The following is a 12,050-nucleotide window of genomic DNA, read 5'->3' on the forward strand; positions in this document are numbered from 1 at the left end:
TGACTAATTTTCTTGTAAACATACTAAGCGGCTGCTTTCACTTCAAAGAGCTTACTTTTTTCCTGACCCAAACTAGGACACCACAGAATCTCAGACCAGAGGAAGTCTTTTTCAGTTCAACTCTTTGGACAATACTTCTTATATCTCCTTAATCTCTGCTATCTAGGCGTTTTGGGGGGGGGGGGCCTCTGCTGACCTTTTTGCTATTTCATACCTTTTAGAGAACATATTTCCATATAATATCTTAAACAGAAAACTCTTCTCAGCTGGTATTGAGGTTAAAAAAACCAGGATGGCATCCTAAGAACAATATAATTAAATACAACTGTAAGATACATTTTAGTGTATCATTTGTATAACATAGTGTTGAAAATCTGTAACTGACCTGTAATAGATGTAACACCAGCTCTTCACTTACAAGACTATCTTTTCTTTTTAAGACAGATGTTACAACAAACAGGGATAGCAGAAGAACCAGCAAGCCTGCACCCACTCTGTTTTAAAACACAATTCACAATTTCAAATTTTCTTAAGACATTTATAGAATATATATCACATGAAAATATTAGATATTTTACTCTAATATAGAACCTCTCAATCATTTGCTTAATCAAGATGAAGTAACAAAATGAATACACAGGTGTAAGAAGAATAAAAATCTTAGAATAAAGATCCTGTGGGGATGGTGTTATTTGTAACTTTTCACACAATTTTTTAAGTATCTTCATCTTATTTCCATAATTTGATTTTTTAAACATTTACGCATACCATAATTCTCAGCTTGACTTGGACAAATTTACAGAAAACAATATAAAAGATAGCTATACAAATATATCAGTATCTACACCACACATTTTCTGACTATGAGCACCTACTCATACACAAAGGAAAATCTACATTTATAATCCACAAATTGTTCCTCTCTATCACTGACGTTGGTGCTTTTCACAGCTGTTTCTGGCTAAGGGAAGGATGGAAGAGGGGCCACAAAAGTAGCATGTGGGTGAGGCATTGGTACAGTAACGAAACAACAAATTCCACTTTTTCAAGAACACCAGATACAGTATGGTTCCTGAAATCGAAGGAGACTAACATCAAGGAAATACTGTACTATTACTATTGAGTTCTATTTCTCACCTCCTAAAAATCCAAGTAACACAGGACGACTGAAATTATATTGAGGATAGAATCTGGAACCCAGTAATATAATAGAACTATGTGAAAAGGAGTTGGTTTAAGAGAAATAAGAAGGAGCAAAAGGCAGGGTTATAGAGAACGTGAAGCAGGAACTCCCAGGAAAATGCTTGTTTTTGCTTTTGTTTTGATTCTTCTAATATTCTCTTTAAGAATCATGAGGGAAAAGTTAATTAAATCTTATGAAAAACAACCGTGTATGATTAAGATTCTTTGTTTTTCTCCCCCATACCCTCTTAAAAAAATAATTTGGTATTTCAATTAATTGGCAAATATGTTTTTACCTCAGAATATTATAGCTATGTTATATAAATTTTTGCTCTTTCTTTTAATTTATCCTTAAATATTTCACATATCTATCTTTGTAATTTTCTAAAGAAGAGAGATGAGGTGAGAGATCAAATGGAGAGTAGCAATTTCTCCATAAACCAGGAGGCAAAATGAAGAAGTTGCAAATATAGCTACTGGGAAACTTGAAGCACTGAGGAATTTAAATTAAGAGGGGAAACAACATAATTTTTAAAAATACAAATTAGATTTCTCATGGTTTAACAAGTTTACTTCCTGAATTAATCTTTACTGGAATAGGTAAAGTGAAAATTTTCTATGAAGACCATTTATATAATTTCTTTTCCTTTTAGCATAAGTCCTGTTCAAATATGTCAATAGTGCTTGAGCAGGACAGATGGGTAGAGGCCAATGAAAGGAGGGAAAGCGGCTTTATAGAGACAAGAGAAGAGCTCACAGAGTAGTGGGAAGCAAAAAATAAAATGTTTGACTTCATCTTTGCACATGCTGTTTACAGTTTATGACAGCTGCAAAATGTTTTCACTTAGAACTAATAAAGTATGGCTTAGATAAAACAGTCTTAGAATTCAATACAATTTTTTGAGCTCTGCTAATAAATTGACTTCCTGGAATAATTTCTGATCTAGTCCATATTGTTATTCTCACAGAAATGAGATAAAATGTATATAATTTATAGGTACTTTAAAATGAACACATACTTTAAAAAAATATTGAGTTAATTTTCCTTCAAAAGATATACCCTCATCAATTAAAATTGGGTTATCACGCTAAAAAGTTGGTTACACAAAGTTCAAAAGAAAGTAACAAAGATGATTACATGATTAGAAAATAAGAAAGGAAATGTTAAATGAAATAGTGATCATTTAATTTGCCAAGCGCCTGCACACACACACACACACACACACACACACACACACAGCCATCAGATTACATGATAATAACTTTAAAGTTAAAAACAAATGTAACCAATTATTTTAAAGATTTGCTTGGGATATACTGAGGAGAAATAAATATAACAGCAGCATGGAGAATTCAGGTAAGGTATATAGAATTTTCTAACAGCTTAAGTGATTAAACATGAGAAAGCTGTCAAGGTACAGAGAGTTTCCTCCCATGGAGATCTTTACATTCAGAATAGAAGAGAATTTCATTTTTCTCAGACATTTAAAATGTGGACATGATCAAAGGAAAAGAGAGATTGCATCAATCATCAGTGGCTTTTAGACCTTTTAATTTTGGCAACAGAACATTTTTTCATGTGAAACCGTTTACTGATCTCCCAATATATAAAACATACAAAGGCTTCTAGACCTTTAAAAAATTCTTGGCATTTTAAGTTATCACTGGCACAATTTCATTTTTTACAAAGGTCCAGAAGCATCTTCAGGGAGTTTTAATGCCTCTCAGAGCCTGAGCCAAAATTATGACTAATGGTTTGATAGTATTTAGTATTTTAACTTCTAGTTTGTTCACATGATTTTAAACTCATGGCCAAGACTTGGTTCATATTTCATAGTGTTGATTGAGAAAAACAATTGCATTAAAAAGAAAATAAGTTAAAATATGGTGCATACACTAGAAAGATATTTGGCTTTCGTCCTACAACAGGCATAAGTGGGAACACTGCCAGGAGCAAACAGAAGAAAATCCAACTCAGCGAGGTGCTCTAAAATAAAGAAAAAAGTTATCTTTAGACATTATGGTACAAAAACTGTCTTCAGTGTTTCACAGACTACATGGCTGTGAAACTAAAAGGAAAATTCAAAGCTTTACATCTGTTTACTTTAAAAAGTAATATAGTTACTATTTGTGAAGGATCTGTTATACAGTAGGCACTATATTAGGTATGATATAGGCATTATCTCATTTAATTCTCACAATAACCTCAATAGGTAGGCTGTATTATTCACAGTATTTCAGATGAGGAAACTGAGCTCAGAGATGTCAAAGTGTAAGTAGCACCAGATCTATTACTAGTAAATGAAGCAGCCAGGATTTAGACTCAGGTCTGCTGTTTCAAAGCAAGCACTTCATTCAATTTATGTTCTACCATATATTGATGACATCTTTAAGAAAGCTGGCCTGCAATCATAATCAAATGATTGTGCCCAGGAGGGAAATAAGTAAAAATACTTCTGTAATTAGATTAAGACAAAAAATTGTCAATAGTCCCATTAACTGGAAAATTTTGTAGGTTCTCATAGAGTAGAAAGAAGATATTTCTATCTTCCTGCTACCTCCACCAAAAAGTATCAAAATGAAAACATGAGAGTATTCTTTGTAGAAGCACACTGTAATTACCTACCTAGTTAAAGGCAGAAAATCAGGAGTAATTATACTTTAAAATAATCTATCATGAATAAATACTTCTCCAGAGAAAAACTGAGGTGGCTCCAGACCAGGAGGGAGGTGACTCCTCTGACTTGAGTCCAGAGTGTGGCCTCTCATGCCACTGCACTGCTCTGGGCAGTTCCTCTGTGGCATTTAGATATTTGAGCCTAAAGGAATCTAGGAAGTACTTCAGAGAAGGACAAATCAGCTCTGCTTCTTGAGTATTTCAATCACCACAAGACCAGTTCACTTTGATATGAAAGTCTGCATGAATCACTGAAACCTTAAAGTCAACTTCAGTCCTCCTGTCAAAAGGGTCAGGATCTTTATGTAAGGTCACATTCTACCCTGTTCTTAAAAAAATGAATAATTCCCTGAGTTAAACGCATATCAAAACAAAGCCGCTATGAATCTGCCTAATTTCAAAGTGAGTACTTATACCTTTGCTCGAGTCCACAGTGGAGTGATAAATGGCCAACCTGCAAATGCAATGAGTCCAGCTGTAAGCATATAGCGGTAGAAAAAACTGAGAACCTAGTAATGCAATCCAAAGAAGAAAGGGAAAATGAGGTCATTTCAAAGGAGTTACATGTGTATGAAAGAGACCTGAAAATGTGGTAACGTGGTAAATTACTTACTAATACTTCAACTCCCAGGATAAAGAGTAACAGGTATCCAACAAAATGACTTGGAGGGAAGGTCAACAGTAATGTGACCAAGCCTTGAATAACTGGAAATCTGTTTAACAAGATTATTTATAAAAAGATTATTTATAACCTATATTGAATATAAAAAATTAGTTCTCATATAGTTAAAAATAAAAATTTTGTGCATAGAAATCAGGGAATTTTCAATTCATAGATTTTTCAAAAACTAAGATAACCTCCAACATTTGTTTCAATGGCTTTACTTACCTAAATCTTTTTTTGATACCTAGTATTCTAGGAAAAATGTAACTTCTGAATTAAGTTGATAATGATCACATTAATTTGCTTGGCTTTTTTATAAACATTAATGACAATAAATGAGCCTTATTGGATGTTTAAACATGGGCACATACAATTACAGATACAACATCAGAAATAAAATACAATAAACCCAAATGAATAAACATAAAGAACATTTTTAAAATTCACTAAAGTTAATTTTATATTGAAATCTCAACTGTCTTAATAAAATAAAGGTCGTTTTCCTAGTCTAGGTAAAGAAAATCTTAATTGCACTTTTTCACTGGGTGAAATAACCTTTTCCAAACTCAATTTAAGATGTCACTAATTGTACACTAATTGTAATTAAATGTGAATTCATAACCATTAAAAATGTATTACATACTTGAGTCCTTTTTACATTTCATCACTGGAAAAATTGTTTTAGCATTGGTAGTGCATTATTAAGTAGGCAATTATAAAAAGTCAGTATCACTTGGTTTATAACCTTTTTCTGATTGAAAACAATGGTTACATAATGTCATCAAAACGATTAAGGTGCCATGTTAGGAAAGAAAAGCTAACACCAGTCTAAAGGAGAATGTTTCTTTTGTTCCCAACAGTGATGATTTTGTAAAATCATTTAGATTATTTCTAGAAGAAAAGTGAATTTTTATGTTTTATTTTCTTTATAATCTATCAAAAAGATAAAGATAGAACACAACATATTTTCAAAATCACTCTGTCCTTAAAATTTTAATGTATATGTATTCTTCATAAATAGAAAATTTAATAATTCAGGAGGGAATTTTGGATAACACCTTTCATTCTAAAAATTTTTAAGCCAGAGCAAATGATATTAGGAATAAATCCAATTTAAATATGTACATCCAGCAACCCTATTCCTTTCAAATGGAGAAGTAACAGTCTGTTCTTTTGTCAGTGTCTTTTTGCCTTGTTTTAAAAAATGTTAACATTTAAAATATTTTAATATTAATTTTTATTTTTCATATTAAGAAGAGGTGGTCAAAGCTGGAGGTAACAAAAATTAGAAAAGAAAACACATTGTGTCATTGCAACATGCTCGCCAGCCCTGACAACACCCTTATTCTGGGCTGTCATTCCCTGGTCTGCTTTCGGCATCTGGTTTGCTCAAAGGATGCCCAAGACTAAGTTTAAATTTAGATTACTGGTGCAAATATAGAAATCAACACGATCTGTATCATGACCCTCGCTGCCTGTGAACATGAACCAGCCCAACATTTTAGTGATTTTCTTTTAAAGTGTTTATAACTTCCATGAGAGCTCTACCTCTGCTGTTTCCTACAATGATAAGAATCCATTTCAAGTCCACCTTGTGAGCAAGCACTTAAAGGTAGAACCACAGCATACAAGAATAATCTCCCCTAACCCCTGTAGGTATACATTACTAGATTGGATTTAACTGCGAACTTTCATTCATCTAGGTTTACATGATAGCTGGGAAAGGAGGGGCAAAAATGTATGGAACAAAAGCATGCAAATCTTCATGTTTGTGAAACATGAAGATACACTGGAAACTGGGATGATGAGACAAATTCAAAACGTAAGTCACTCCTGACATAGTACAATCCATATTAATTACTTAATTTTTACTCCAGATTTTTCTTATAAAAGATAACACAAAGAAGGGAATGAGGCCAGTGCTACCTCAGGGCAATCAAGATGAAGTCAAAAGGGAAAAGTAAAAAGGATGTTTAGGGAATTCCCTGGAGGTACAGTGGTTAGGACTCTGCACTTTCACTGCCGAGGGCCCGGGTTCAATCCTGGGTTGGAGAACTAAGATTCTGCAGGCCTCAAGGTGCGGCTAAGAAAAAAAAAAAGCCTGTTTATATGCAACGTTTATGCTGTTATGAATGAAATGAAAGGGCTTGGAGATTTGAGGGTATTATAATTATCTTTCATGACTTATGCTACAGAAATCTAATGCATTTAAATACAGATTTAACTGTCAGTGAAGTCAAAAACAAGACCACAAGATGTGTTACTTACTCTCTCAGAACCGCATACCATACTGGCAGCGGCAACAGGCAATATATGTAGTAAGTCCAGGGACAGGCTTGAATCAGCAGGAAAAGTGCTAGTAAAACGCCAACAGCTATAAAACTACATGACAGGAGATGGCTTGGTTTCTGAAAGTTAAACAAAACATTGAAAACACTCCAAATCCATGCTACTTGATAGGTTTTTAAAAGAGATTTTATAAAGTGAAGAAAATACATTACTTTCTTTCAGTGATTCTACAACTAGATGATTAATCTAAGAGCTGCATTTAAAAAAAATCTGTCATTGGAGAGCACATTATAGAAGAAAAAGCTGGATAGCCTGGAATTGTTGCAATTAGGTAATTCTCAATTTAAAATGACTATGCTCCTAAAGTTTGTTTGCAAGTAACTTCTTCAGAACTCTGAACATATTTCTCCTTAGTAACAATTTTATAAATGTTGATTAAGTTCACTGACAAGCCCACAAAAGCCCATTTAATCTACAATAAACTGTGGGACCTAATCTTCATTTGGAACAATGATTCTATCTATTCAAACTTCAAATTGACATGCTGCCCACGCTTCTCTCTCCATCACCCAACCACAGTAGGTTCATTCAGTCATATCTTCTCTCCCAAACACCTGCCGAACAAGAAAGGAGCTCCTCCATATAAATCACCAGTGACGGCCTCCACAGGCCGTGGGTGCTCTGGGCCAGGAGTAATGATGTGAGGGTCAGGGACAGAAATGCCAATGATTGGAACAAGAACACACTTATGGAAAGCTGTGATGCTAAGAGCACACTGGAGAAAAAAAAAGGACTGGAGGGGTCACATGGTACTCTCTTGCCTCCGTGCCTTGTTTTCTCTCTCTCTGTTTCCCCCTTGTTTTGCTACCCAAACTAAATAAGGTGAGAATTAAGAATTACCTTCTGGAGTAGGGGAGGTTAGGGAGGAAAAGCAAGAGTTTTTTTCCCCCTTATAATTCCTCCCTCTGGCCTAAAATGTCACCAGAAAGGAAGTAAAGAAGCAAGAATAAACTAGGGCAGAGTTGTAAAAAGGAAGGTGAGACACAGCATTGTGATTAAGAGTTTGGCGCTGCACAGATCAGAATTCAAATCCTGGCTCTGTCACTTGCTCACTGTATGACCATGAGCAAAATACAAAACAGATTCTGAGACTTAATTTTACCCCATCTATAAAATGCAAAGAATAATTCCATATCTATTTATCAAGGCTAGTAATGCTTAAATGAGATTATGAAAAGAGCTTAACAAAATGCCCAGAATATTACTACTGCTTAATAAATAATGGCTACCATTATCACCTTTATTTTTCTTCGCTCCTCCTCTACCTCTCTGCATTAGTCCCAAAAGTCACTACAGAAACCTCTCAGTGACTAGCACTGGAAATGGAGGTCCCATAGCAAGGGGGTGGAAGAAGAAGGAGCAAGTCTCAACCAGATATGGACAGGTAGAATCTCTAAAGCTCAAGGTGCCTGAGGCAGGTATTCACTTTAGGAATTGGGACTGGTTTCACATCACTCTGAGGATAGTAAAATAATAAGAAAATAAGTTTAAAGAGTACCTAAAAAAGACACTCGAGGGATTTTCTAGAGTCAGTACAATATCATATAATTATCCAATCCTTTGACACATAAAGTAATCGACATTACAAATAAACATCTACTTGTAGGAAACCAAATCAAAAAGAATTCAGTTCAGCTAAAGTAAAAATTGAAAGGATTTTAAATAACAGGAATGGGGAACATTTTCCACCTCATCATCATTAACTCCCTGCCTCCCCAGACCCTCCAAAAAATACCTGATGATAATGAACCATGCTGTGTGCACCGTCATGACTCCTCCATCCAACTAACAATGATCAAGTCGCACAGTCTACACCATGCTCTGTACTAGGTGCTGGCCTATGAGGGGTTTAAACCATACAGGTGGAGACTGAATCCTGGGACTTGGTTTAAGGGGTTAACATTTTGTGATTTCCCTAAGTAGTGAGAGAATAAGGGAAGCATGTGGCAAAATAAGGATATTCAGTTCTAAAGCAAAAGACATCTGAACTAGCAAAAGCAAAGGAGAAGAGTAGATAGAAGTTAAATGCAGAGTTCAATTAGGAGGAGCTATGGCAAATTACCTTTAAAGAGAACGTTCACTGCAGAGTTGTCTGTAAGAGTGATAAACCTGTAAAATCTGGGGGACACTATCATGGAGAAGTGACAGAAACTTTGGAGTCAGACCTAAATTTAATTCCAGCACTGCTGTTCTATTTGCTGTCAATTTGACTAAACCATTTAGCTTGTCTCAAGCTCTGTTTCCTCATCTGGCCGTGGAGGGTAGAATTTGCTGTGAGCTCACCTCTCACTCCCCCTGGGCCCTCTATAGTCTAGCCGTATCAGTGACTTGCAGCCCTTCCAAGAAGCCATGCTACCTCACTCCTCATCTGGCACATGTTGCTCTCCCTGCACCTTTTTCCTTTTTTCTATTGTGCTATCCGACTCACCGTTTAAGATTTGACTTTGGTAACAACTACCTCAGTGAAGGCTCCCTACACCCCAACTGCAAGCATCATGTTCTAATGAGTGCAGAGCTGCAATCATCTCACCCCCAATTGCTCTCCAAGCCTCCCTTTGGTTAATGCTGTAGACTTCTGGCAACTTATTCTTCCTCCAGATGCTGTCACTTCACTAGATTATAAACTCTCACTGAAGAAGAATCAGAATGTTTTTGAAAACAGAACTAAAGGGTTCAAAATACTTTTAATAACCTCAACTGTAAAGGTCAGTTTTATGTGTCAACTTGGCTAGGCTACAGATCCTAGTTAGTTATTCAATCACACATTAATCTAGGTGTTGGCTGTGCAAATATCTTGTAGATGTGATTAAAGTCCATAATCAGTTGACTTTAAGGGAGATTATCCTGAACAATCACGGTGAGCCTGATTCACAAAAGGCTCTAAGAGCAGAACAGAGGGTTCCCCGAAGAAGAAACTGTACCTGTGGAGTGAAGCTTCCGCTCCTGCCTGCAACTTCCAGTCTGCCCTTCCTGATGGCCTGAACTTAGGACCTGCCTAACTAGCCCCACAGTCACATGAGTCAATTTCTTACACTAAATTTCTTAATACAGAGATCTTACTGGTCTATTTCTCTGGTTTAACTCTAAGTGATAGACCAGCTCTTCACTAAATAAAGTCTAAACGCTATAGTCTAGCATTTGAGGCCTTTGATTACTTCCACCTAATCTATATTATCAGTATTATCTCTTATTAGGCCCTTGAACAAACCTCCCAAATTCCCCCCAAACTGAACTATTTATTTTGAAGGCAGCATGGTATAGAAAGAGCATGAATTTAAGTATTAGAGTTCAAGGACACCAGTGTGTCCTGGAGGAAAACATTTATTTCTCTGAGCCTAAATTCCCCCATCCATATTATGAGAATCATACCATTAAATTTAGGGTAGTATTAAGCTTAACTGAATAACACATGTACAACACCCAGGACAGTCCTGGAATAGTGCAGTTTAATAAATATTACTTATTATCCCAGAATAAAAATACATCTTCCCAACTCTGCCTCTATTTATATTATTCAATTTGCTTTAATTCTTATCCTCTCCCTATATTCTGACTGTTAAATTTCCACCAAGACTTATTTTTTCCTGTTATCATCACCCTAGCTAAAGTGAGATTTTCTTTATTTAAGATATGATAGTCATTGTATCACGTTCACTTAACATTTTATATTAAAGTTGTCAAACATTTGTTGTCTTATGTAATATAGCATAGTATATGACCTATACCTGATAAGGTGGCTATGTGTATACATCTTTTACCTACTTTATTTAATTACAAGCTCCTTGAGAAGCTTGTAATTTTGTATCTGAATTTTGTATTTCTTGGTGTATCCTATGAAGCATCTCGCATTGTGCTGTATACGCAAATATTCTCTGCATTATCAGATTAACGAATAAAGAACTATCAGCTGTGAAATCTGCTGACACAACAATCTAAAGATATCATATCCCTTCTCAATAACCCAAAATGTCAAGACAAATACCAAAAGGCAGTGTTTGGCATTAGACTACTCTGGACTCAAATCTCAGTTCCTCCACATCCTAGCTGAATGGCCTTTTGCAAATTACTTAAATAGCTTCAGTTTCCTGTTTTATACAGAAAAATTATAATGCCTACTTCCAGCACTGTTACGTTTAAAGTGGCAAAATAAATTTCAAATACCCAGCTGAATGCCTAGTTATATCCTCCACTAAAACACGTTTGTTTTTGTCTCTTTTCCTACCACGTAAGAAATGATTTCTACTCTAGCCAATTTCACATACACTCAAATAATGAAAATTAGTTGGGGTAAATTATTTAAGATGCATTACAGCATTATACAAAAATGGAATAAATACTACTGCTCTTCCTTCCATTACAGAAAAATAAAGTATAAAATTGAAAAAAGTTATCACTGGAAATATCTGCAGACTATTATTATTAACAATACACCATTCAGGTATATTACTTTTTAGATGATTTGGACATGGTAATAATCATTAGAGAATGAAGTAAAGGAGATGGAAGAGGCATATTATCCCTGGTAAATGACAGTAATATATTTTAAAAGAGTAAAGTGTTTTAATATAGTTAAACCATATATGTACTATTATATTTTCTCAGTTGTATAAAGTATTATTAAAGAGAGGGGTTTTTTTGGCATTGAAAGTACGGGTTTTTTTTTGGCATTGAAAGTACAGTAAACTAGGGACTAATTCTTAAAATGAGGATATATAGAAAGTTCTGGAAATCTGTATTTAAGAATTTTAGAAAGATGAAAAAGGTAAGAAAAATGTATATTCCAGAATGGAATATGTTCCTTTTAAAAGGAACATTTTGAATAAGTGATTTTATTTCTTTCCAGCTCCTAAACTTAATATCAGATAAAGTTAAATATATTGCTTTGAAACTGTTTTCTGATCACCTGTACTGTAGAAAGATACAGAATACTTATAACATGCTAAATAATTATAAAAATAAACAGAAAAACAACACAATGCCATAGACAAATGTAAATTACACAGCTATCTTTATAGCCTCTTAAGTTACAGGACCATTATTACTGATACACCCTTTTCCCAACTAAAGAAACAGAGATTACTGAGAAAAAAAGACCCAGTACAACAAAAGCAAATGAGTTAGCTTAGTACAGCATGTACATTATATGAACTCACTGCAGTTAATGTGATATAATTTCTT

The 12,050-nt window shown here is 34.8% G+C and overlaps 1 protein-coding gene across 9 annotated transcripts in view; it reads right to left on the reverse strand.

Annotated features, from left to right (window-relative positions):
- The window catches only part of PIGN (phosphatidylinositol glycan anchor biosynthesis class N), a 107,266-nt gene that overhangs the window by 47,608 nt on the left and 47,608 nt on the right, over positions 1-12,050 (reverse strand). For 8 of the 9 annotated variants that reach the window (XM_073790793.1, XM_019937175.3, XM_019937169.3 and 5 more), the window contains 5 exons: positions 6,792-6,931; positions 4,473-4,572; positions 4,276-4,368; positions 3,078-3,169; positions 386-494 (listed from right to left, as the gene is read on the reverse strand). In XM_073790793.1, coding sequence (XP_073646894.1) covers positions 386-494; positions 3,078-3,169; positions 4,276-4,368; positions 4,473-4,572; positions 6,792-6,931 — 534 coding nt within the window. The remainder of the gene's footprint in view (positions 1-385; positions 495-3,077; positions 3,170-4,275; positions 4,369-4,472; positions 4,573-6,791; positions 6,932-12,050) is intronic. The other variant, XM_019937170.3, reaches the window with a different exon arrangement.

The sequence above is a fragment of the Tursiops truncatus genome, chromosome 13, assembly GCF_011762595.2.
Source record: "Tursiops truncatus isolate mTurTru1 chromosome 13, mTurTru1.mat.Y, whole genome shotgun sequence".
Lineage (NCBI taxonomy): Eukaryota > Metazoa > Chordata > Mammalia > Artiodactyla > Delphinidae > Tursiops > Tursiops truncatus.